Source organism: Nicotiana tomentosiformis, chromosome 11 (genome assembly GCF_000390325.3).
Source record: "Nicotiana tomentosiformis chromosome 11, ASM39032v3, whole genome shotgun sequence".
In the NCBI taxonomy this organism is placed as follows: domain Eukaryota; kingdom Viridiplantae; phylum Streptophyta; class Magnoliopsida; order Solanales; family Solanaceae; genus Nicotiana; species Nicotiana tomentosiformis.
In genome coordinates this window covers 126,991,807-127,017,836 of record NC_090822.1, presented here as the reverse complement: position 1 = coordinate 127,017,836, position 26,030 = coordinate 126,991,807, and the positions used below count along the sequence as shown (strand labels likewise).

Here is a 26,030-nt window from a genome sequence, read left to right as displayed (position 1 = left end):
TAAGGCTTATCTAAGTGAAAGTCACTTTCTGTCGGTGTTGTGCTAAAACCAACACCAACACCACCACGAGGTAGATCACCCTCCGACTACCAACCCCTGAAATTTTATCCGGCAGAAAAGCCGCCACGCTCCTCCACGCGCCGGCAATAACTTTTCCGGCGAGGGTTCCGGCCATTTTTTCGCGAAGCTTCTTCAGGACAGCGTGTTCTTCTCAAAATTCCGAGCCTACCCATCTAATTCAAATCAAATTCCGGCCACTTATATTTTTCCGGCGTGAACAGTGACCTTTCTGGCCATTTTTTGAAAATATTTCGTCAGGACAGCTTGCTCGCAAAGGAATTCCGAGTCTATCCATCCTGGTTACAACAAATTCCGACAACTTTGGAATTTTCCGGCGAGCTACAGTGTTTCCGGCACAGAACAGTGTTCTGTTTTCCTGCTATAAACAGTGTTTTTCAAGCTATTTCTTCAGTTTTCTCACAGGAGTTACTTATTTCCACTATTTCAAGTTAACCCTACTACAACAAATTGTAGCGAAATGGGAACCGATGCTTTGAATAGTCGGATGGTTTCTTTAACAGAGTATATTGAGTTCCTTCAGTATAAAACATGTAAGCAGACATCTTCTGAGATAGCTTCTGTTGTTCAAACAGGTAATAGCGTGACTTGTTTCTCCCAATCTTCATCCTCTGAGTTTTGGGTCATTGATTCAGGTGCATCAGATCATATTTCTGGTAACAAATCTCTTTTCACTACTATTTCGTATTCTCAATCTCTTCCAAAAGTCACAATGGCCAATGGGTCTCAAACCATGGCAACTGCAATAGGTCAAGCAAGCCCACTTCCTTCCTTACCTTTAGATTCAGTCCTTTATGTTCCCAATAGTCCTTTTAATCTCATAGCTGTTAGTCGCTTAGCCAAATCACTTAAATGCGCTGTTTTATTTCTTAATGACCATGTTTTTATACAGGAACGCAGTACGGGGCGGATCATTAGTACCGAGCGTGAATCAAACGGACTTTATTACCTTATCCTTGCTAAATCACATGGACTCACATCTTGTCTTCCTTCTACAACTTGTCCTGTTACTGATTCACCAGATTTATTACATAAACGGTTAGGACATCCCAATTTCTCAAAACTTCAGAAAATGGTATCTGGTTTATCTCACTTGTCAGCTCTAGAGTGTGAGTCATGTCAGCTCGGTAAGCATACCCGCTCCCATTTCCCTCGACGTCTTGATAATCGAGCAGAGTCACCTTTTACTTTAGTCCATTCAGATATTTGGGGTCCTAGTCGGGTCAGTTCCACCTTAGGATTCCGCTACTTTGTCAGTTTCATTGATGATTATTCCAGGTGCACTTGGATATTTTTGATAAAAAATCGATCTGAGCTATTTTCTATTTTCCAGACCTTCCACGCTGAAATTCAAAATCAATTTGGGGTTTCTATTCGCACATTTCGTAGTGATAATGCCCGAGAGTATTTGTCTTCCCCATTTCAGCAGTTTATGAAATCTCATGGGATTATTCATCAAACATCTTGTCCGTACACATCTCAACAAAATGGGGTAGCTGAAAGAAAGAATAGACATCTTATTGAAACTGCTCGTACCCTACTCATACAATCTCATGCTCCGTTGCGTTTTTGGGGATGTCGTTCTTACATCTTGCTATCTTATTAATCGTATGCCATCTTCAGCTATCCAGAACCAAGTTCCATTCTCTGTCATGTTTCCCCACTTACTTTTGTTCTCTCTTCCACCCCGTATCTTTGGAAGCACTTGTTTTGTCCATAACCTTACTCTAGGAACAGATAAGTTAGCTCCTCGTGCTCTTAAGTGCGTATTTTTGGGTTTCTCGAGAACACAAAAGGGATATCGATGCTACTCTCCTGACCTCCAGCGGTACCTTATATCCGCTGATGTTATCTTCTTTGAAACCCAATCATACTTCACAGGTTCAGGTCATCACTTAGATATTTCTGAGGTACTACCAGTTTCATCTTTTGGAGATTCAGTCACTCCAGCTCCACCACCTACAGCTCCAGTTGTAGCTCTACCACCTATAGCTCCAGTTCCACCACCTACAGCTCCGGTTGTAGCTTCACCACCTATAGCTCCAGTTCCTCCACATAATCCAGTTCAACCTTCTGCAGCTCCACCATTCTTGACTTATCATCGTCGTCGACATCCAGCATCAGGCCTAGGTGATTCACGCCCCGCATCAGATTCTGCACCTACTGCGGACTTGTCTCCTCTTAGCCAACCAATTACACTCCGCAAAGGTGTACGATTCACACTTAATCCTAATCCCCACTATGTCGGTTTAAGTTATCATCGTCTGTCGTCACCACATTATGCTTTTATATCTTCTTTGTCCACTGTTTCTATCCCTAAGTCTACAGGTGAGGCACTATCTCATCCAGGATGGCGACATGCTATGATTGACGAGATGTCTGCTTTACATGCGAGTGACACTTGGGAGCTTGTTCCTCTTCCTGCAGGTAAGTCTACTGTTGGTTGTCGTTGGGTTTATGCAGTCAAAGTAGGCCCGGATGGCCAGATTGATCGGCTTAAGGCTCGTCTTGTTGCAAAAGGATATACTCAGATTTTTGGGCTTGATTATAGTGATACTTTCTCTTCCGTGGCTAAAGTAGCATCTATTCGTCTCTTTTTGTCCATGGCTGTTGTACGTCATTGGCCTCTTTATCAGTTAGACATTAAGAATGCTTTTCTCTACGGTGATCTTGAGGAAGATGTTTATATGGAGCAACCACCTGGTTTTGTTGCTCAGGGGGAGTTTAATGGTTGTTTTGTAGATTGCGCAAGTCACTATATGGTTTGAAACAGTCCCCTCGAGCTTGGTTTGGTAAGTTCAGCACAATTATTCAGGAGTTCGGCATGACTCGTAGTGAGGCTGATCACTCTGTGTTTTATCGGCATTCTGCTCCTAATCTGTGTATTTATCTAGTGGTTTATGTTGATGATATTGTTATTACTGGTAATGATCAGGATGGTATTACTAATCTGAAGGAACATCTCTTTCAGCACTTCCAGACTAAGGATCTGGGCAGATTGAAGTATTTTCTAGGTATTGAGGTCGCTCAGTCTAGCTCAGGTATTGTTATTTCACAGCGGAAGTATGCCTTAGACATTCTTGAGGAGACTGGAATGATGGGTTGCAGACCTATTGATTCTCATATGGATCCGAATACTAAGCTTCTGCCTGGACATGGGGAGCCTCTTAGAGACCCTACGAGATATAGGAGGTTGGTTGGCAAATTGAATTACCTCACAGTGACTAGACCTGACATTTCTTTTACGGTGAGTGTTGTAAGTCAGTTTATGGATTCTCCATGTGATAGTCACTGGGATGCAGTTGTTCGCATTCTTCGGTATATAAAGTCAGCTCCAGGCAAAGGATTACTATTCGAGGATCGAGGCCACGAGCAGATTGTTGGGTACACAGATGCTGATTGGGCAGGATCACCTTTTGATAGACGTTCTACGTCTGGATATTGTGTTCTAGTAGGAGGTAATTTGGTCTCGTGGAAGAGCAAGAAACAGAATGTAGTTGCTCGATCTAGCGCCGAAGCCGAATATCGGGCCATGGCTATGGCGACGTGTGAGTTAGTTTGGGTCAAGCAGTTGCTCAAGGAGTTAAAGTTCGGAGAAATCAGCAAGATGGAACTAGTGTGTGATAACCAAGCTGCTCTTCATATTGCGTCAAATCCGGTGTTCCATGAGAGGACTAAACACATTGAGATCGACTGTCACTTTGTCAGAGAAAAAATACTTTTAGGAGATATTGTTATAAAGTTTGTAAAGTCGAATGATCAACTAGCAGATATTTTCACTAAGTCTCTTACTGGTTCTCATATTAGTTACATGTGTAACAAGCTCGGTACATATGATGTGTATGCACCGACTTGAGGGGGAGTGTTAGTTTATAGATATGTATAGTGTAGTCTTATCCCACATTAGAAGAGGAGTAATATCCCCTTTTAATGTATAGCTATAAATAGAGACCTCTTGTATTGTATTTATCATCTAATATCAATAACATATTTTCTCCCGTGCCTTCTCACAGTCTTAACAAAAAGAAAATCTGAAAAGTAAAGTAAAGACCAGATGATGATAGAAACTAGAGCAGATTAGTCCAGTACAGTACCTTTCAACCATTGAACAGAGCTGGTCGTGAACAACCATGTTACCTCTTATAGGCAGACAATTCAACCAAGCCGGAATAATCTAGCAAAAAATATGGAATGAGAAATATATGGAATCTCAACAAGTTATGGAGTACATTGGAGGAGCATCATTTCATCTTGGAAGAACAAAAGCGACATGTTTTACCAAAATTCTGATATGATGAGCATATGCACAAAAGGTGTAAACAAAAGTAATATTCAGTTGTACCAAACACCAAGAAGCACCATGTTAGCCATCCAGTTTGTTCAAAACAATGAAAAGTACTGACAATGCATGTTATACATAAAAGTGTCTTATGTTTCCTTTAAATACATAAAAGTTTCTAAATCTCCTCTTCGTAAGCTAACTAAATACCCTCAGCTACAGGATAATTAAACTATATAAGTTGGAATGTAAACCAGCCACTAGAATTTATATATCTAAAAAGGAAAGAAGTTGGAATCACAGCGTATATGCATCTAGATAAATATTTTCCCTTGCTTTCAACTAAAAGATTAAATAAGAACTATAGAAGAAAGCACACAGTTTTAAGGGCTTCCAATACACTTAAGGCAGTCCATCTAGAAATCAAGTGATGGTCAAATTTGCTGCGCAGCAATCATATGTGGTAAGATGGACAGGATACTAGAACAAGTACCAAACTGCTCATTACTCACGAAGGTACTGATGGAAGCCAAGATATTTTTTATTTCAGGTGAGAAATCTTTTGAGATCATCGATTCCGGCGAGGGGTGGTTTAATATAGTTGAAAGGGGAAGAAGATTTTCGTGTAATATTAACATAGATGAGGAAAGTCTCAGGCGAGTTTGCACAGCACTCAGACAAGCAACCAAAAGGGAAGGGAATTACTACAGACGCTGGGGATGGAGTTCACAGTCATACTATTACAGAGCTTTTGTAAATTTCAATAGCTATGGTAGATTCATACGTATTGAAGCATGGTTGGGGAGCAGGAAGAAAGCAGTGATTATTCCCGAGGCAGATTATAACTTGGGATGAGAAGATATAGCAAACAAAATTTTACACTTTCTAGGGAAACAAAGTACAAGCAGGTCTAGACTTCCTCCTACTCATCAGGCCTATGCAGACACAGCAAAAATTTCTCGGTCGCCGGTGACGAAACTTCCAGCCAGGATGGTTAACACTGTAAATACAGTTAACCAACACGCAGAAGACGGGAATCACTATTTTCTCTCAAGGTGCTTAGTCGGCACTTTCAACGATCCCTTTAACTACAGCCCCAACCATGAGGTGATACAAAAATGGTTACTGAATAGGTGGAAGGTTTGCGAGGGTCTGAAAGTAACTCCAATGTCCCACAATCAATTTCTCTTCGAATTTCCATCAAGAAAATAAGCAGTGAGAGTCCATGCTGGAGAACCAGATTGTTTCTGGAACGGTCGACGCCTTTCATTGGAGTGGTGGTCGCCGGTGGCGGGCACTGAGTTAGCCTCGCAGAGATCTGGTCAAAAATGGATTAAGGCTTTCGAAATTCCCATTAATGCTTGGAAACTCGAGACATATAGAATCATTGGCGACATGTGTAGTGGCTTCATAGACATTGACGAAGATACGAGGCATCAGAATCACTATCTCTGGGCAAGAATCTGTGTTAACAATGGTAATAATGAATGTCCAGATAAGATAAAGCTCGATGTGGAGTGTTGGAGTTTCGAAATATCAATTCTGAAGGAGGTAGCAGCGTCGCCAAAACCTTTCCGGCCAGCCGATGCAAAAACTAAGGCGATGGGTTTAGGGGAACATGAAGGGTTTTCTGTCAGTTCAAAGCATGTGGGGGGACAGCTGCATGTGGGGGGACAGCTGTCAAAGGGTCATCACGTTAATTCAAACCTTTTGGGCCCTCTTCCATCCCTTCTCCATAAACGGGCTAATAATAATAGTATTAGCCAAAGCAGGCCCAATAAAAGGAGCACCTCAGGAGTCATTAAAGAGAAGATGGTGGGCCAATCTTTTAATTATTACAAAGCTCCAAAAAAGAAGGCCCAACAAATGATGAAGGCAACTAAACCCACTATTAATCAGGTATGGAGTTCTAAAGGGCCTCTACAGGATCTACGGTTTAATCCCAACATTGCTATTCCATCTTCTTCTTCAACCTTTTGTCAGCAGACCCAATCCATAGTGCCATTCTCTGAAGCAGTCACGCATGCAACCCCTGTAACACACTCAGAAGCTGATGATGAATCGGAAAATTTTCTTTCTAATCTATGGGATCTACCTCAACAAATGGGCTAGTCTGATGTTGCCTCTACTGCATTAGTGTGAAAACCATGTACGCGAGGTGACGAGTACGTACTTAGTTTATATGTGCAAATTTTATTGAGTTAAAGTCTTGAGCATATTCTGCAGTAAATTGGATAATTGTTGGCATATATTTAATCATCTACTTGTCGTGCCTAAATCCTTGTTGTTGAATCTGTTATTATATGACAATTGGTTGTGATATTTATTTGATTATTTATGAAATTTTGTGAATTTGCTGTTTTGATAATTATTGGAATTTAATTTCATTCTGGATTTTCCCTTCTGCAAACAATTAATTAAATGAGCTTAAGAAGAGGTGTTTATATAATTATTGAAAATTTGATTTTTATGAAGACTTTGCTTTATGTTGAGTAATTTCTATCTCTATTGATTATTTTTGGGTATTGTACGCATTGTGTGGAGCTTTTGGCTATTTTTTGTGAAATTAATTGACTTGGTTGTAGCTTTGGAATTTGGTTGTGGCCATTGGGCAAATTGTGATATGAATTGATTTTTGTTATGTTGCTGTGATAATTTCCCGTGTAAATTATTGTGTTGTGTGAGTTGTTATTTTGGAGAGATAAGGGTGGCATTTCACCGTTGATATTATGTGGTTATAAGGGTGGTATTTCACTATTGTTGTGTTTGTTGGAATATTGTCGGGGCGGTGCGATAAGGGTGGCTATAGGAGCGATAAGGGTGGCAATAGGAGCGTTAAGGGTGGCTATTGATATTGTCTGGGCGGAGCGATAAGGGTGGCTATAGGAGTGATAAGGGTGGTAATAGGAGCGATAAGGGTGGCTATTGTCAGGGACGATGTGTGATGATGTGGGGTTGTGGTGTTGAGGATTTTTATGTGATGTTGTGATTTTTCTTGCGTTTATTTTTATGCCTTGTGCAATTGGTCTTGTTGATAGTAAATTGATAACAATCTGTTTTATGTTGAAATTGAGAGCATGTGGCTATTGCCAAGCGGATTATAAAATGAAATGTGGGCACGAGGTGTCGTGAGTAAATAATGAGAATATTTGGCACGTGAATTGTCCGTGTTGTTGTGATATGAAATGTGGGCATACACTGAGTCACTTTCTCTACCATGGCACGATGACGAACAACTGGAATTACAGGGATTCAAACAAGGAATTCAACAACCTACCGGAGTAGAAACCTCCAAATGGACCAAATTGGTGTTGGGTAAAGTATGCAAGGCTTTCGGGATCAATGGAGCGGGATTTGAGTACGAAATTTTTGACTTAATCATGAGAATGGACCAGAAAAGACAGGTTCAATTACAACAAAAGGGATCACCCTCTTCAACTAGTAAGAAGGGGAAAGGGAGGAAAAAAGGGGAAACTGAGGTTCAGAACTTAATTTGTGGCATCAACTATGAAGGAAGGAATAAAAAGGAAAGGGGCAGGCAAGGCACGTCTCTTTCCAGATGAAGGTTAAAATTCTAAGTTGGAATATTAGGGGTCTCAATGACAGGGATAAAAGGAGCACTATCACATCACTAGTTAGAAAGTGGAAAGCTGACATTCTGTGTCTCCAAGAAACCAAAATGGAGAACATCCCAACCAATATGCTTTACCAAATTTGTGGGAATAGGTGGGCTAAATGGGCAGAGGTGAAGGCTAGTGGCACTAGGGGTGGCATTCTTATTCTATGGGATAAGAGATCGTGGAGGTGTATTGACTCTCACCAGGGGTGCTTTGCTAATACTTGCTTTCTTGAAAGCCTCAAAGAGGACTTCAGATGGGGGTTTACAGATGTTTATGGTCCTCACTCCAATGCTGAAAGGGAAGATTTTTGGCAGGAATTGGGATCAGTCAGAGGTATTTGGGAGGAACAATGGGTTGTTGGAGGGGATTTCAATGTATGTATGTATGAATCTGAAAGATTGAACTGTTATAGAAGGACCAAAGCTATGAGATGCTTCCCTGAAGCAATAGAGGACCTGCAACTAATGGATTTGCCATTACATGGAGCCCAATACACTTGGTCAAGAGGGGAGGATATTTTCCAAGCCTCAAGAATTGACAGGTTCTTGGTCTCCACAGAATGGAATGAAAGTTTTAGAGCCATCAAGCAACTAGCACTCCCAAGAGTCATCTCAGATCACAAACCTTTATTGCTAGAAAGTGGAGAATGTGACTCAACAACATCTTACTTTAAATTTGAAAACATGTGGCTTCAAAGAGAGGGATTCATTGATATGGTGAAAGGGTGGTGGCAAAATTACACAATAAGTGGCAACCCAGACTTTGTGCTAATTCAAAAGTTGAGGAGCTTGAAGAAGGACATCTCCAAATGGAACAAAGAAGTTTACGGCATGTTAGACACTAAGAGAAGCAGGGCTCTTGATCAACTCTTAGCCTTAGAACAAGCAACTGAAAGCAGAGCTCCAACTCAAGTAGAAAAACAAAGGATTCTGACTCTAAGAATGGAGTTGGAAGAGATTGCTAAAGCTGAAGAAATTTCTTGGAGGCAAAAATCTAGATGCTTATGGTTAAAAGAAGGGGACAGGAACACGAAATACTTTCGGTCTTTGGCCAACTCTTTTAGGAGATGCAACTCAATTGACAAGCTCAAGATAAACAATGAGATTACAGAAGATAAAGAATTGATCAAGGGGGAGATATTAAACTATTACCAAGCTCTTTACACAGAGAAGGAAGAGTGGAGACCATCTTCCAACTTTGAAGATGTTGCCAGAATACCAGAGGAGGAAAGTGAGCTGCTTGAAAAAGGTTTTGAGGAAGATGAAGTTTATGCTATCATTCAATCATGTGCCCCAGATAAAGCCACAGGTCCAAATGGCTTTACCATGGCCTTCTTTCAGAAGTCATGGGATTTCATCAAACCAGAGATTATGGAAGCACTAAATCATTTCCACCAGCACTGTTACATGGAGAGATCATGCAATGCCTCTTTCATTGCCTTGATACCTAAGAAGAAGGGAGCCATTGAGCTTAGGGATTACAGACCAATAAGCCTTATTGGTAGTGTTTATAAGATTGTGGCCAAGGTGTTAGCAGAAAGACTGAAAAAGATTATTGGGAAGTTGATCTCTTCTCATCAAAATGCTTTCATTAAACACAGACAGATTACTGATGCAACTCTCATAGCTAATGAAGTGTTGGATTGGAGGTTTAAAACTGACACACCTGGTGTTATGTGTAAACTGGATATAGAAAAGGCATTTGATCAATTAAACTAGTCTTACTTGCTATCTATTTTGAGAAGAATGGGGTTTGGAGACAAATGGTTAAAGTGGATCAAATACAGTATCTCTACGGTCAAGTACTCAGTCTTAATCAATAGAGGTCTTGTTGGTTTCTTTTCACCACAGAAAGGAATTAGGCAAGGGGATCCTCTTTCTCCCTTCCTATTCATACTAGCCATAGAGGGTTCAAGTAAAATGATGAAAAAAGCAAGACAGATGCAATGGATCCAAGGATTCAGTGTAGGCACAAACATTGGAAACTCAGTCACTATCTCCCATTTATTATATGCTGATGACACACTGATCTTCTGTGAGGCAGATAGAGTCCAAATCATGTACCTAAATCTTACACTCCAGCTATTCGAAGCATTATCTGGACTTCACATCAACAAGCAAAAAGTATTATATATCCAGTCAATCGGATGAGCAACATTGAGGAGTTGGCAGGGATCATCGGTTGCAGTATAGGGTCATTGCCTACCACCTATTTGGGGCTTCGACTGGGAGCTAAATTCAAAAGTTGTGATATCTGGAATGGTGTAGTGGAGAATTTTGAGAAAAGATTGGCTCCATGGAAACAACAATACCTCTCTATGGGAGGAAGACTCACTCTCATCAGTAGCGTGCTTGACAGTGTACCCACTTTTGTTATGTCACTGTTTCCCATCCCTAAAAAGGTTCTTAAAAGGCTGGACAAGATCGGGAGGGACTTTCTATGGGAAGGAAACAACAGTTCTCACAAGTATCACTTGATTAAATGGGATAAAGTCTTACAACCTAAATGCAAAGGTGGATTGGGGGTCAGAGATCTAGACAAGCACAATAAAGGTTTGCTAATGAAATGGCTCTGGAGGTATGGCACATGTGAACCAAGTCTATGGAAAGAAGTGATCAATGCAAAACATGGGATTAAAGACAATTGGAGCACCAAAACTGTTAGTGCATCCCATGGAGTAGGGCCCTGGAAGCATATTAGTAAACTGGGGAATGTATTTTTTCAGAATATTCATTTCAAACCAGGCAGTGGATGTCATATTAAATTTTGGAAGGATAAATGGCTAAACAATACTGCTCTCATGGAGGACTATCCTAGCTTATTCAACATTGCCTTGGACAAGAATTCTTCTATTGCTCATAACAGAGCAAATGATAATTGGGATGTGCAGCTCAGAAGATCTGTTCAAGACTGGGAGATAGAAGACCTGATGGAAATGCTAGCAAAATTAGAGGCCTACAACATTGATGAGAATGTTCCAGACAGCATGAGATGGGATGTAAAGGTCTTTATACTGTTAAAGATTGCTACAGGCAACTTAACAATCAGAATCAGGTATTGCATTCATGGCCTTGGAAACTGATATGGAGGACAAAATTACCTGTGAAGGTGACATGCTTCAACTGGATTGCCCTTCACGAAGCCTGCTTAACACAAGATAATCTATGCAGAAGGGGATTTCAGCTGGTCAACAGATGTTATCTTTGCAGGAGACACCAGGAAACAATTAATCACCTACTTCTACACTGCCCAGTAGCCACAGACCTATGGAACATGTTCTTTTGTATTTTTGGTCTAAGCTGGGTAATGCCACAGACCCTGAGAGAGGCACGTATGTGCTAGAGTCTTTGGGAGGTTAATAAGGTCATCGAGAAGATCTGGCTTATGATCCCTGCAACTATTTTTTGGTGTTTATGGAACGAGAGGAATGAAGATGCTTTGATGACACCTCAACCCCGAACCATATACTCAAATCTAAATGCCTGCTCAACCTTTTTTGCTGGACAAAGTTGTCCCCCGTAGGCGTAAATAGCACAGGGCACCTTTGGGACTTTATTAGCTCTCTTGTCCTTGATTGAGACTTTGTTTGGGGGCAAACAATATTCCCCTGTAATCTTTAGTTTATTTAGCTCATGTACCTCTTGTAACTTTGCATCTTCTTGATGCCTTCTTAATAAAACATATTACTTCATTAAAAAAAAAAGAAAAAAAGAACTATAGAAGATTCTTGTAAATCACTATATGAGTGGTTAAAACGAGCACCATGTATCTATCGTCCTAGTTTATTGCAATCATTTATCAGGCTGGTATACTGACTTTCAGATTTTAAAATCTGCAAGTCAAAAAGCTGGTCATCGCAAGTGTTAAAACTGTCAATACATTAGGGATTCCCAAAAAAATACCTGCGTGGAGTCAATACTTTCCCGATGAAACTGACATATCTGACCAAGTGCAAAAACAGCATCATGATATGCCTGTTCATTCTCAGGTGCAAGAGCATGTAGATGTGTTATCACAACATTGATCCTTGAAAGAGCCTCTGAATCACGTCATGAGATTTAGTAAATACAAAAACATATCACTCTTCGTCCACTTCCCCATGATGAGAAGAATCTCAATATCACATTCAACGATATCATACCTCCGATAAATGGTTTGAAAACTAAACCACCATATTCCGCACAAAGCCCAAGTCCATAAAATGCATTCTGAACATGAAATCAAATGGTGTTTGGATGAATCATACAGCAAATGTTACATGTCTGAAAACTATCCCAACCACCAAGATGCACAAACCTCTCTAAGAACTGGATTTTCGTCATTGCTTGAGTCCAAAATAAAAGGAAGACATATGTTATAATACCTGGTTTGAACAGAAAGTAACTATCAGAATTGTGACCTTATTTAAGAAAAAACTCATAAAGATAGACCTACTTTAGAGATGATTCGCTGCATTCCTCCACAAGTTTATTAAAGATATTTACACATGCACTTCTCTCTTTAGCTGTTTTATCCTTGCCCTTCAAGCAGTGAAAAAAGAACACTGAGAAATATTGGTGGAAAACAACCTAGGCATTAGAATATCATTGGTTACCATGAGCTGAAACTCACTGTCATAGGCATTAAATATGAGGAAAGCTCATTAAGGAAAGGCAAGAAAGCAGCCTTGAAGGTTTTGATCAATGTCAACAATATGCAACCAACCCTAGAAAATACTTTTTCTTCTAGCTCTCTTTCCTCCCTGAGCAATTCAGCTTCCTCAGCATCAAAGTCATCTGATTTTTCTCTCTCTGTGAGTTTTCCTTTTCTGCATGAACTTTCTGTAATGACGTGCTTTATCCCATTCATGATTCTACGAACCTGATCTTCATCAAGATGTGGTCCACTTATCTGAAAGAGCACACAAAAAGGACCATAATAAGTGAAAAGATGCTTTTCCAATAAACGTAATTTCTACAAGTTTCGTTTCTTGCTTTGACAGTAATCATGAAACATTTCAAAAGTTGGCTTAACAGTGATATACTGAAACGAAGTTTCTCTACGGAGTCAACTACTACATGGTCAATAACCTGTTCGTCAATCTTGCCTATTCATGTCAAGGGAACTCTTGTATATACGGGATTTATGGTAAATTCTAGTCCACGTTTCAGTTCTTAAACATTTTATTACGGTCCAAGAATGTTTTTTTGTAGGAATAACATTGAATTCTGCATGCGCCAAAGAGTCAAGTCTGGAGCTCCTATTTTGCTTTATCCCTGAAGATCTTACTCTATGCAACTCATTACTCTTGTCTTCAGGTCTTGCTATGCAAAAGATTGCAAGTACTAAACTTTCTTTTGCTTCTAGTAGAATATCATTCTCACGAGCTGGGACAAGTGTGTTGCTTATCATAATGGACATAAAAAGCTCAAAATATAGCATAACACCATCATAGAAAAGAAACTGCATAGAGTCAATTCCCGCAAAGTAAAGAAACCATCATAACATGACGTACCTTTAGGCATTGATTCAATTCCTTCAATATAATTTCACATAGTTTTGTCTCATGCTCCTGCATGCAATAGCAATCAAAGTGTCACTTTCTCCTTATTCAGATAAATGGAGCTCAAACCTTTTCCCTAAAGGAAAAAAAAAAAGGTAAATACTAGTGTTGAAGGCAACCGAATATATTGCGTCCCCCAAAGCCAATATTATACGGCCAGACAACTCCTTGAAGTACCACTTGTTTCCACCTTGAGCAGTCCCTTTCTCTACCGCCAGTTTAGCAGAACGCAACAGGGATGAAATTGCTTAACCACCATAGATTAAAACAATATCTCATAAAGAATTCAAGAAGTTAAAGAAACATAAAGAAAACTATATGAAATCATGAGATTTTTCACCATTAGCAGAATACATGAAGTGCTTTCATGGCTATAATTAAGACATGGCATCAGGAATTGGAAAGAAAAACAAAGAAAACCAGATGAAATCATGAGAAATCTCACCAAAAATAGCATTTTCCCTGACATCGTCGTGGATGTAGAATTTCAAAAGTGGTTCTAAGACTGGAGCAGCCTGTTTCATGCATTCAGCCATTGGGATCATTATTAATTCTTAAATTACTCAACAACACGTGAGAAATGAGAAAGTGATTATTCAAGTCAACCTGGGAAATCCAAGGGTAGAAATCTTCCTCCAGCAAGACAGAAATGATGTCAAGGAGATGACAGGCTATAGATTTCTCCTCTAGTCGGATATTATCTTTGATGCACATGCTTGTTTCCTCAAACTTGACTATAATGTCCCTGCAAGATGTGAAACTTGAGCAAGATCCTTTGTACCTAAATAACCACCTCTACCTGCAGTCTTCGTACTCAGTAAAGCAAAAGAAAGAATATACACCAATAAAATCATATACAGTAAGGTAGGAACTTAAGGCTCATACAGATTCCGAGACTACACATCTGAAGAAGAATTAATAACAGGATCTGGAAAAATAAATAGACTACGAGTTTGATAGATTTAGATACTAAATCAATATAGATCCGTGGGTTAGATATTTATGATAGGCTTACAGAGGTAGAGGAAAAAGTTATGCCACTTTAAGCTATAGATTTAAACATAGATATAAAGGTTCAACTTCACATGTCGAGTACTGAATGGAAACAGTTGAAGAAATGAGCAAAGGCCAGGAAACTGTTCGAATAAATCAAGATGAAACCAAACCAATAGGAAGAAGAAGACAGTATGCAAAAGTAAAAAATAGGCTCGAGAGTGAACGTATATTATGATGGAAAAGAGAGCAAGAAATGATGGTATTGTAAGCAGATGCTTTAGGGATTAGGAGTATAATATGACTACTATGATGGGGTACTTTTACAACTTATGGGATTCTTTTGAGAGTTCTACTACTTGACTGCATGTTTGATCAATCCGAAAAATCATCTACTGATGAAAAAGACAGCTATGCAAGTCATCACCCAATTGACTCCATAGTTCAGATTTCTTGATGGCATGTCAGCACAACATAACAATAGAGGCTCAGTTCTGGACTTTAAGGTTTAAAAGGTGCCACACAATAACAAAGTTTGGACGGTTGATTGAAGTGAAACAACTTCGTGAATTATGCACTAAAAAGCTTAACAGGGCAACGCAGCATAAACCCCAGGACACATGGCAACGCAGCATAAGATGATCAACTTCTTCCCCTGAGCTTTTACACATGTAGCACCAACTAACAAGTGTAATTCCTCTCTTTCGCAGATTTTCAGCTGTCAAGATCACTCCCCTCGCTGCTAGCCATGCAAAAAAGCACACCTTCGTGGGCGCCTTATGAATCCAGATCGATGAGTATGGAAAAGTAGCCTCCTCTCTCGGCAACATACTCTAGTAAAATGACTTTACGGTGAACAAACCATCGCCACACAACCCCAATCTCCAAGAATCGCGAGATGGATGGGGCCTGTCTTGCCCGTATAGCAGTGCCAACAAATTTTGGAGCTACGAAATCTCCCAATCTTGCATGTTCCTTCTAAAAGAGAGGTCCCATACTACCCCCTTCATGCTCCTTGCGAATCTGTTGGACCATCAATTCCTTCTGGTTTGAAACTCTGAAGACGTGGGGGGAAAGAGACTCTCAGAGTATCCTCTCCACACCACCTGTGATTCCAAAAGTTGATTCTCCTTCCATCTCCCACCGTGTAAGTGATGTTGCCATAGAAAGCTTCCTAGTTCTTCATGATGTTCCTCCACATGCCACAACCTAAGTTGCTCGGACACGGGTGCAGGTGTCCGACACGGGTACGGATCTAGAGGTCGGATCTTTCGAGATGTAAATTCTAAGATTCGGGGATACGGATCCTAGTACCAATACGGGTGCGGGGATCTGGCTAAAAATAATTCAAAAAAATAATAATATAAAAATATCTCTAAATTATGAGAAATTTTGTGGAATACTTATGTATAGCTTGTAAAGTGTAGATTTCTTTTTTATTCTCCAGTTGTAGATAAGTAAAGGATTGATTTCCTAGATAAGGTATGCTATTTTCTTCAAATTTACCCTAGTTTTGGTTTAGATTTCGGGAATTAAATTGTATAGTCTCGAATTTTTTCGTCCGTCGTGGTCAAAGTACCCAAAATTGTTTGACCAAATCCGGTACGGATCCCATACCCACACCAATACTAGTGTCGTGTCGACACGGGTACGGCACCTAAACTGCCATGTCGGAGCAACTTAGGCCACAACCGAACAGCGTTGTGATTGCCTTGGTCCTCCAACCCCCTCCCGTGGAATCATACTTTTCTACTCTGACCTCCCTCCATAGAGCATACTCTTCTGTCCCGAATCTCCACAGCCACTTCCCCAGCAAAGCTCTGTTGATTACCCTAAGATCTTTTACTCCAAGTCCACCCTACTTCTTTGGGGAAGTGACTGTCTGCCAATTCACTAGATGAAACTTTCTAGTTCCATCCGCCGCATCCCAAAGAAAATTCCTTTGAAGCCGCTCCAGTTTTTCTGTGATGCTCACAGGAGCTTGCAGCAGGGACAAGTAATAGGTAGGGATACTCGACAAAGTGCTTTTGATAAGCACTTCCTTGCCGCCTTTTGACAAATAACGTTTCTGCCAGCATGCTAATCTTTTTTCAACCCTTTCAATGACTGGATTCCAAACCGTAGTATCCTTATGCAAAGCGCCCAATGGTAGACCCAGGTAAGTAGTGGGAAGAGAGCCCAACTTGCATCCGAGACCATGAGACAAAGCATCAATGTTAGCAACCTCACCCACCGGAAAAATCTCACACTTGCCGAGGTTGATTTTAAGTCCTGATACTATCTGAAACCACTGCAGTACCTGCTTCAGGAAGGTCAACTGATCCATATCGGCATCACAGAAAACCAAGGTGTCATCCGCAAAAAGCAAATGAGAGACTCTCCGGGCACTAAGCACCCCGATCGAAACTGAGAATCCTCTCAACAAGCCTTCACCCGCCGCATGATCCATCATTTTACTCAGAGCATCCATCACTAAAATGAATAGCATGGGGGATAGGGAGTCACCTTTCCTTATACCCCTAGAGCTGCCAAAGAAACCACACGGGCTACTATTAACCAGGACAGAGAATCTGACTGAGGAAATGCAGAACTTGATCCATCCCCTCCATCTTTCCCCAAACCCCATCTGCTTCATAATGAAGTCCAGGAACTCCCAATTGACGTGGTCGAAAGCCTTCTCAAGGTCCAACTTGCACAGTGTCTGCTCAGGATCTTATGACGAAGCAAATTATTGGTTAAAGACATGTATCTGATGGTCTCTACATCTTTGATGAATGGGTGGCTCAATCTGTTGCTTGCTCTAGTTTCAAGTCCCCATTTGTAGCACATTGTCGGTTAAGACATTTGTCTCTCCCATGTGTTGAAGAAGCTTTGTCCTTAATTTTATGATGTTTCTTCATTGGATTGTGATTTGTTCCAGTACGAAGAACATCATTGTAACTCGTTAAGTCCAAGGGTTAATAAACAGGTTGAGTCTGATTTTGAGTTAATTTACTATGATGTGCGGGGACGATGCCATATCTAAAACTGGGAATAAATATTTGTTACTGTTGTGAATGATTTTTTCTCGAATGACTTAGATTTCTTTTATGAAAAACCAATATGAAGTGTTTTCCACTTTTGTGTTGAAGTCAAAACTCAATTGAGTGCTTTTGTGTGCATAGTAAAGAGTGACAATGCTAATGAATACTTCTCAGACTCATTCCTTTCCTACATGAGACATGGGATTTTGTACCAGTTATCTTGTCTTGATACATCCTCTCAAAATGGAGTTTCTAAGAAGAACATGCATCTACTTGAGATAGCTCGAGTACTGTTTTTTCTGATCAAAGATTCCTAAACAGTTTTGGGCTGATGCAGTCTCTATGACTTTCTATCCAGCCTCCCAACTTCAACTACAAACTCTTACTTCTCCATCTAACTTGGACTAATCCTTTAGCTGGCAAGAAATTTCACTAATCAAATAGAAAGTAAGTTTCCACTCACTATGAAGGGGCAAATATAGTTTCACATTTTGAAATAAATAATCTAATGATATATCATATGTAGTGTCATCGTCTTGTAGATGTACTTAATAGATGCCCCAACTAGGGGGTCAGAAAGAGTTGTATGGAGTGTCCTACTCCTACTTGAGCTTTCCGGTCAACCAATCCCCTATTTCTGGGACATTTGTGTAAGGTGGGCCCGGGGATCATTGATTAGTCGAATGAGCCCATATCTCTGGCCTGTTATTTGTTGGCCAATCCAACTGGGGGCTGCTTCGTCTCCTGCCTCTCTATTGGGCCCCTTTGTTTTATGATTATTCGCATATCATCTATCGTGCTTGCTGATAGTGTGAATTAGGGTGTTCTCTTTCCAAACAAGTCACTATTCCAGATGGAGCCTAAGGTATTTGGAGGTACATGTTATATTCGAGATGTCCAACCATTTGTTACCAAGTTAGACCCAAAGGCCTTAAAGTGTGACTCTCCTGAAGTGAGCAAATATCTTGTGTTAACTGATGTGGTATTTTAGGAGAATACACCATTCTTCTATACGCCTTTCATTTTTACAAGTCAAGGGAGGAAGATGAATGGTTAATCTACCAGGTCACTAGTACTTTGACTGAACAATCAGTTGATGATTTTTTTATTGAGCACCAACCGACTATTATGTCTCAAGAGTCAACAATTGCTCTATCTGCTTTAACAAGGCCGCCAGTTGTTCAAGTTTACTCTAGGAGGTGAGAGCTAACACTAGAGAAGCTAGTTCCCTCTTCAATCCATCATTTCTCTCTCTCTCACTTTCTTCCAACTCCTCCCCTCTTCTACCTTTCTAGGTCCCCCAACTCATTTATAATGTTCCTCATCTTCACCTCTACCCTCCCAAAAACTTCATTGTTTCACACCTTTGAGCAATTTCAACTTCTTAGCAAGCCTGTAAGCTGGGCTTCCCACCACATTGTAGTTACTCTACCATCCAACCACGTTTTCATCAAAATCCTCGCTCGTAATCACATGTTCTCAAATCTGAAAGGAGTCTTGTACTTTTTCGTCTTCCTCCATCCAACATGATAGGTGAATAATCTGATGTCAGTCTCGGGGAAGGGAGCTGTAACACAATCGAGGCCAACTCCTCCCAGATGGTAGAAACCAAAATATGATCAAGTCTCAATCTGGATATTCAATTTTAAATGAAGTATTTTGTGTATCATTTATTGAAACTCCAATGCTAGATACAACAGAATGATAGTCCATCATATGAATCCTAAATTTGGTCTTACAAAATGCAGCATACATATATACCACTCAGATTAACTTTAGTAATTCGTTCCAAAAAAATTAGCAAACTCAAGCAAGTATACATGATGGCAACAACATTTCAGATAAATAAAGTACCACTTTTCAATGGAATGAGAAAATAATATAAACTATTCTCCATGAGAAGACTATAATACCACAATGTCACTTTGGGTTTTGCTACTTCTACCATTGCATCCTGATCTTTGTGAACAGGAAAAAGAAAAAGAGAAAAGAATAGACAACGTGGAAATTCAATAAAAAGAAAAAAAGTGAACTTTACAAATACAGGAAACATTACCTATCGTAATCTAATCCATATAATCCAGAGTATGAATGATCATAGATGGTTATATCAAGTTCAACTTGAGCAAGTTGAATCATAAAAGGGATGGCTACCCTCATGTAAGGAAGAAATTCCTTCCCCATGCATAAGAAAATTCTGGCTCCTGCCTAAAATGAAATCAAGAGAATTGAGAGAAGACAATCTAGAGAGAAAGTATGTGCTCGTAAAATCTAGATATCAATACCTACCAAGAATAGATAAACATTACTGCGATCGTCCGCCTTCAGTTGTGATCCTAGTAATGACAGAAGAACTTCCATTACCTTGTGATAAAAACAACAAAAAGAAAAAGCTAAGATTTATATATTGAGAAATGACAGAAGACAAATAAGTTCATATATACCACACAACACCAAGACAAGAATCCCAAAGGAGGGAGAATGGAAAAGATACTCCAGTCATTTTTTGTTGCGCCAACTATTGAAGGGTGTAGGATTTTGTAGAATGTCAAAAAGAATTAATACCTTACAGAATGTATGCATGTTTAAAGCATGTCAACGGAAGTATCAGAGAATAATCCATAATATTCAATAGGATACTGTAGAATGTTCTTCATCTAATCGTAAGAAATTCCTAACGCTGTTGGCATAGATAATAATTACACATGCATACCATTTTTTAAATAACCTTATACTCCAATATTTAGAGTCCCTTTGTACATTATTAATTTTAGTTAAGTAACTCTGGCCTACAAATAGTGGCCTTGCGCTGCCTGCCGGGCCAAAATATTCCCTTCTGTCATAACTTTACTAATCTTTGCCTCTTTCTTATGACCATTCGAGCGGCACAACTCTAGGCCTTTTGACAGGTTTGTCCGATTAATTATAACCTCCATTGCATAGCAGAGCACTCTGTCCTCCACAAGCAATGAGACACGCATTTTCCCATTGTTCTTTTACAATAATTTTTATCTAGAGAAAGCATATGACAAAATAGATGTTTGGAGGATAGAGGTGTTCCTTAGCATACACTATGGTGATTAAGGACATGTATGATGGAGCTAAAACCCGGGTGAGGACAATGGGAGGAGACTCGGCCCACTTCCCAGTTGTGATGGGATTACACTAGGGATAACTCTTAGCCAGTTTTTATTTGCCTTGGCGATGGACGCACTGACGCGCCACATTCAAGGGGAGGTGCTATGGTGCATGTTATTTGCAGATGATATAGTACTGATATAGTCCGCGTACACACTACCCTCCCATACCCTACCTGTGAGATTACACTGGGTATGTTGTTGTTGTTATCATCTTTTACAATAATCTTTACTCTTGACATATCAGTAATTTTGCAATTGACACCACTAGAACCTCCCAAAAGTTCACCCACTTTTTAGAACTACTTAATGCCAAGAAGGATCGACATTTCAACGATATTCACTACCAGATCTCCCCCATTTTTGCTACACCCCGTTCCCACTGTCCCATCTGTCAAGAATTACGAAGGTCCCTCCCATCCACCTCTGTACCTCTTGACAAACCCTTGAGGCTTTTGATTCAGAGGATTGGCATTTCGGCAATATTCACTTCCAGCATCTTGGGATGGCTCTTCATAAGATGTTCGGGCTGAGCAGTGGTGCTGAGATTGCAATATAGAGTTACAGACTTTGGAATCTGAGGTGGAGCCCTTTTACCATTCTCTCACCTGATGCTCAGACAGGTTCCTCCATTGTTACAACTCAAACAACAGAAAACTTTTAAGTTCCTACAGAGAAATCATTATCTCTACATGTCATCCGTAAGTTCATCAGAGAATCGAAGGTTTACCTCTTGTTGAGTCTCTGGGAGTTCCAGAGAGAGGAGACATTCTATTTCTAAAACTGGCATATAACATTATCTTCCCAATAATTAATTATTTAGAGCTTTGAAGGTTCTCCTCTTCTAATTAACTAAATCTCTAATTATATGGATTAATTAAAACATGTTATATACATTATAACCAATTTTTTAAGAGGAATTTAATGACAGATGTTGTCGGGTGAGCAAGATAAGTAATCCAATGCGTAAAACGTGTACACCATGTCTTTAGGGCATAAGGGACTCTAATTGTACAAGTAGAAAAGCATGAATAAGATAAAAGCATCAGCTACTGAAATATTGATCCCATAAAACTAAAATTCCCATAGCCACTCCGCAATGTTACGAAACTGCCTATCCTCAGTGACTCGAGTCCCAAATTTGTGCTTTAAACATTGATGTCATTCATATGTGACTAGACTAGAAGTATTGGGTACTGGACAAAGTTTGTAGAAGACCTGTTTTGCGTCATCTCTGAATTTCTCTTTGCCAACAGCGAACCCAAGATAGCTTATGGAGTACATTGCTCTGGCCCGACCTAATACATTAGAGTTTCTGTTTGCCATGGCGGTTTTTAAGTACTGCATAACAGTGTCATAGTTTATTCTGCAGTATTCCTGTTGAAGTATAATATATTACATCCTTCTACTTAATATAAATAGAAATAGGATTAAGTAAAAAAATTATCCTTAATATAATCTAGGTAATACCTTAGACAATTTAGCTATACCGGTAAACACCATTGATGCTGCATCTTGGACCATTTGTTTGTCATTCTGAATTTCAAATAGCAGAAAGCAAGAAAATACACCATCAGTCTATTGCACTTGTTAGCATAAGATACTTTTATAATATGGTGGGCTCTATATTTGCACACCTGTTGAAATACAGGCAGATTGTTAATCATTCCATCGAAGAAAGGTATCAAAGTTTCTGGCTTAGAGGATGCATAGAACCTGTAGAAAGCAACTGAGGCTTGTACCTTCCAAGAGAAAGTGAATAGAGCATTAAGCCGCGTTTGAACCAAATCTTTCAGCTATGACATTTTCAAACTCTAATTAATACTTGTGAGAAGGTACGGGAGAAAATATGTTATTGATATTGGATGATAAATACAATACAAGAGGTCCCTATTTATAACTATACACTACAAGGAGATATTACTCCTCTTCCAATGTGGGACAAGACTACACTATACATATCTGTAAACTAACACTCCCCCTCAAGCCAGTGCATACACATCATATGTACCGAGTACACATGTAACTAATACGAGAGCCAGTAAGAGACTTAGTGAAAATATCTGCTAGTTGATCATTCGACTTTACAAACTTTGTAACAATATCTCCTGAAAGTATTTTTTCTCTGACAAAGTGACAGTCAATCTCAATGTGTTTAGTCCTCTCATGGAACATCGGATTTGACGCAATATGAAGAGCAGCTTGGTTATCACACACTAGTTCCATCTTGCTGATTTCTCCGAACTTTAACTCCTTGAGCAACTACTTGACCCAAACTAACTCATATGTCGCCATAGCCATGGCCCGATATTTGGCTTCAGCGCTAGATCGAGCAACTACATTCTGCTTCTTGCTCTTCCACGAGACCAAATTACCTCCTACTAGAACACAATATCCATCTGTGTACTCAACAATCTGCTCATGGCCTCGATCCTCGAATAATAATCCTTTGCCTGCAGCTGACTTTATATATCGAAGAATGCGAACAACTTCATCCCAGTAACTATCACAAGGAGAATCCATAAACTGACTTACAACACTCACCGGAAAAGAAATGTCAGGTCTAGTCACTGTGAGGTAATTCAATTTGTCAACCAACCTCCTATATCTCGTAGGGTCTCTAAGAGACTCCCCCTGTCCAGGCAGAAGCTTAGCATTTGGATCCACAGGAGAGTCAATAGGTCTGCAACTCATCATTCCAGTCTCCTCAAGAATGTCTAAGGCATACTTCCGCTGTGAAATAACAATACCTGAGCTAGACTGAGCGACCTCAATACCTAGAAAATACTTCAATCTGCCCAGATCCTTGGTCTGGAAGTACTGAAAAAGATGTTGTTTCATATTAGTAATACCATCCTGATCATTACCAGTAATAACAATATCATCAACATAAACCACTAGATAAATACACAGATTAGGAGCAGAATGCCGATAAAACACAGAGTGATCAGCCTCACTACGAGTCATGCCGAACTCCTGAATAATTGTGCAAAACTTACCAAACCAAGCTCGAGGGGACTGTTTCAAATCATATAGTGACCTGCGCAATCTGCACACACAACCATTAAACTCCCCCTGAGCAACAAAACCAAGTGGTTGCTCCATATAAACTTCTTCCTCAAGATCACCGTGGAGAAAAGCATTCTTAATGTCTAACTGATAAAGAGGCCAATGACGTACAGCAGCCATGGACAAAAAGAGACGAACAGATGCTAGTTTAGCCACGGGAGAGAAAGTATCACTATAATCAAGCCCAAAAATCTAAGTATATCCTTTTGCAACAAGACGAGCCATAAGCCGATCAACCTGGCCATCCGGGCCGACTTTGACTGCATAAATCCAACTACAACCAACAGTAGACTTACCTGCAGGAAGAGGAACAAGCTCCCAAGTGCCACTCGCATGTAAAGTAGACATCTCGTCAATCATAGCATGTCGCCATCCTGGATGAGATAGTGCCTCACCTGTAGACTTAGGGATAGAAACAGTGGACAAAGAAGATATAAAGGCTTAATGAGGTGACGACAGACGATGATAACTTAAACCGACATAGTGGGAATTAGGATTAAGTGTGGATCGTACACCTTTGCGGAGTGCAATTGGTTGACTAAGAGGAGACAAGTTCGCAGTAGGTGCAGAATCTGATGCGGGGCGTGAATCACCTAGGCCTGATGTTGGATGTGGACGACAATGATAAGTCAAGAGTGGTGGAGCTGCAGAAGGTTGAACTGGATTATGTGAAGGAACTGGAGCTATAGGTGGTACAACCGGAGCTATAGGTGGTGGAGCTACAACTGGAGCTTTAGGTGGTGGAGCTGGAGTGACTAAATTTCCAAAAGATGAAACTGGTAGTACCTCAAAAATATCTAAGTGATGACCTGAACCTGTGAAGTATGATTGGGTTTCAAAGAAGGTAACATCAGCGGACATAAGGTACCGCTGGAGGTCAGGAGAGCAGCATCGATATCCCTTTTGTGTTCTCGAGAAACCCAGAAATACGCACTTAGGAGCACGAGGAGCTAACTTATCTGTTGCTGGAGTAAGGTTATGGACAAAACAAGTGCTTCCAAAGATACGAGGTGGAAGAGAGAATGGAACTTGGTTCTGGATAGCTGAAGATGGCATACGATTAATAAGATAGCAAGATGTAAGAACTGCACCCCCAAAAACGCAACGGGGCATGAGATTGTATGAGCAGGGTACGAGCAGTTTCAATAAGATGTCTATTCTTTCTTTCAGCTACCCCATTTTGTTGAGATGTGTACGGACAAGATGTTTGATGAATAACCCCATGAGATTTCATAAACTGATGAAATGGGGAAGACAAATACTCTCGGGCATTATCACTACGAAATGTGCGAATAGAAACCCTAAATTGATTTTGAATTTCAGCGTGGAAGGTCTGGAAAATAGAAAATAGCTCAGATCGATTTTTTATCAAAAATATTCAAGTGCACCGGGAATAATCATCAATGAAACTGACAAAGTCGCAGAATCCCAAGGTGGAACTGACCCGACTAGGACCCCAAACATCTGAATGGACTAAAGTAAAAGGTGACTCTGCTCGATTATCAAGACGTCGAGGGAAATGGGAGCGGGTATGCTTACCGAGCTGACATGACTCACACTCTAGAGCTGACAAGTGAGATAAACCAGATACCATTTTCGGAAGTTTTGACAAACTGGATGTCTCAACCGTTTATGTAATAAATCTGGTGAATCAGTAACATGACAAGTTGTAGAAGGAAGACAAGATGTGAGTCCATGTGATTTAGCAAGGATAAGGTAATAAAGTCCGTTTGATTCATGTCTGGTACCAATGATCCGCCCCGTACTGCGTTCCTGTATAAAAACATGGTCATCAAGAAATAAAACAACGCATTTAAGTGATTTGGCTAAGCGACTAACAGCTATGAGATTAAAAGAACTATTGGGAACATAAAGGACTGAATCTAAAGGTAAGAAAAGAAGTGGGCTTGCTTGACCTATTGCAGTTGCCATGGTTTGAGACCCATTGGCCATTGTGACTTAGTAGTGAAAAGAGATTTGTTACCAGAAATATGATCTGATGCATCTGAATCAATGACCCAAGACTCAGAGGATGAGGATTGGGAGAAACAAGTCACGCTATTACCTGTTTGAACAACAGAAGCTATCTCAGAAGATGTCTGCTTACATGCTTTATACTGAAGGAACTCAATATACTCTGCTAAAGAAACCATCCGACTATTCAAAGGATTGGTTCCCATGTCGCTACAATTTGTAGTAGTAGGGTTAACTTTATATAGTGAAAATAAGTAACTCCTGTGAGAAAACTGAAAAAACAGCTTGAAAAACACTGTTTACAGCAGGAAAACA

General features: G+C 40.0%; 1 protein-coding gene across 16 annotated transcripts in view; it reads right to left on the bottom strand.

The window, feature by feature from the left end:
* Positions 1 to 26,030, bottom strand: part of LOC104103528 (uncharacterized) — an 82,182-nt gene that overhangs the window by 48,919 nt on the left and 7,233 nt on the right. For 8 of the 16 annotated variants that reach the window (XM_070188110.1, XM_070188112.1, XM_070188105.1 and 5 more), the window contains 15 exons: positions 22,310 to 22,414; positions 22,143 to 22,208; positions 21,891 to 22,049; positions 19,825 to 19,899; positions 19,592 to 19,743; positions 14,126 to 14,264; positions 13,965 to 14,034; positions 13,639 to 13,766; positions 13,472 to 13,528; positions 12,589 to 12,867; positions 12,412 to 12,497; positions 12,274 to 12,340; positions 12,119 to 12,185; positions 11,880 to 12,016; positions 4,173 to 4,252 (listed from right to left, as the gene is read on the bottom strand). In XM_070188110.1, the coding sequence (XP_070044211.1) occupies positions 4,173 to 4,252; positions 11,880 to 12,016; positions 12,119 to 12,185; positions 12,274 to 12,340; positions 12,412 to 12,497; positions 12,589 to 12,867; positions 13,472 to 13,528; positions 13,639 to 13,766; positions 13,965 to 14,034; positions 14,126 to 14,264; positions 19,592 to 19,743; positions 19,825 to 19,899; positions 21,891 to 22,049; positions 22,143 to 22,208; positions 22,310 to 22,414 (1,667 nt within the window). Of the gene's footprint in view, positions 1 to 4,089; positions 4,253 to 11,879; positions 12,017 to 12,118; positions 12,186 to 12,273; positions 12,341 to 12,411; positions 12,498 to 12,588; positions 12,868 to 13,471; positions 13,529 to 13,638; positions 13,767 to 13,964; positions 14,035 to 14,125; positions 14,265 to 19,591; positions 19,744 to 19,824; positions 19,900 to 21,890; positions 22,050 to 22,142; positions 22,209 to 22,309; positions 22,415 to 26,030 lie in introns of those variants that run through there. The other 8 variants (XM_070188111.1, XM_070188104.1, XM_070188103.1 and 5 more) reach the window with 8 other exon arrangements.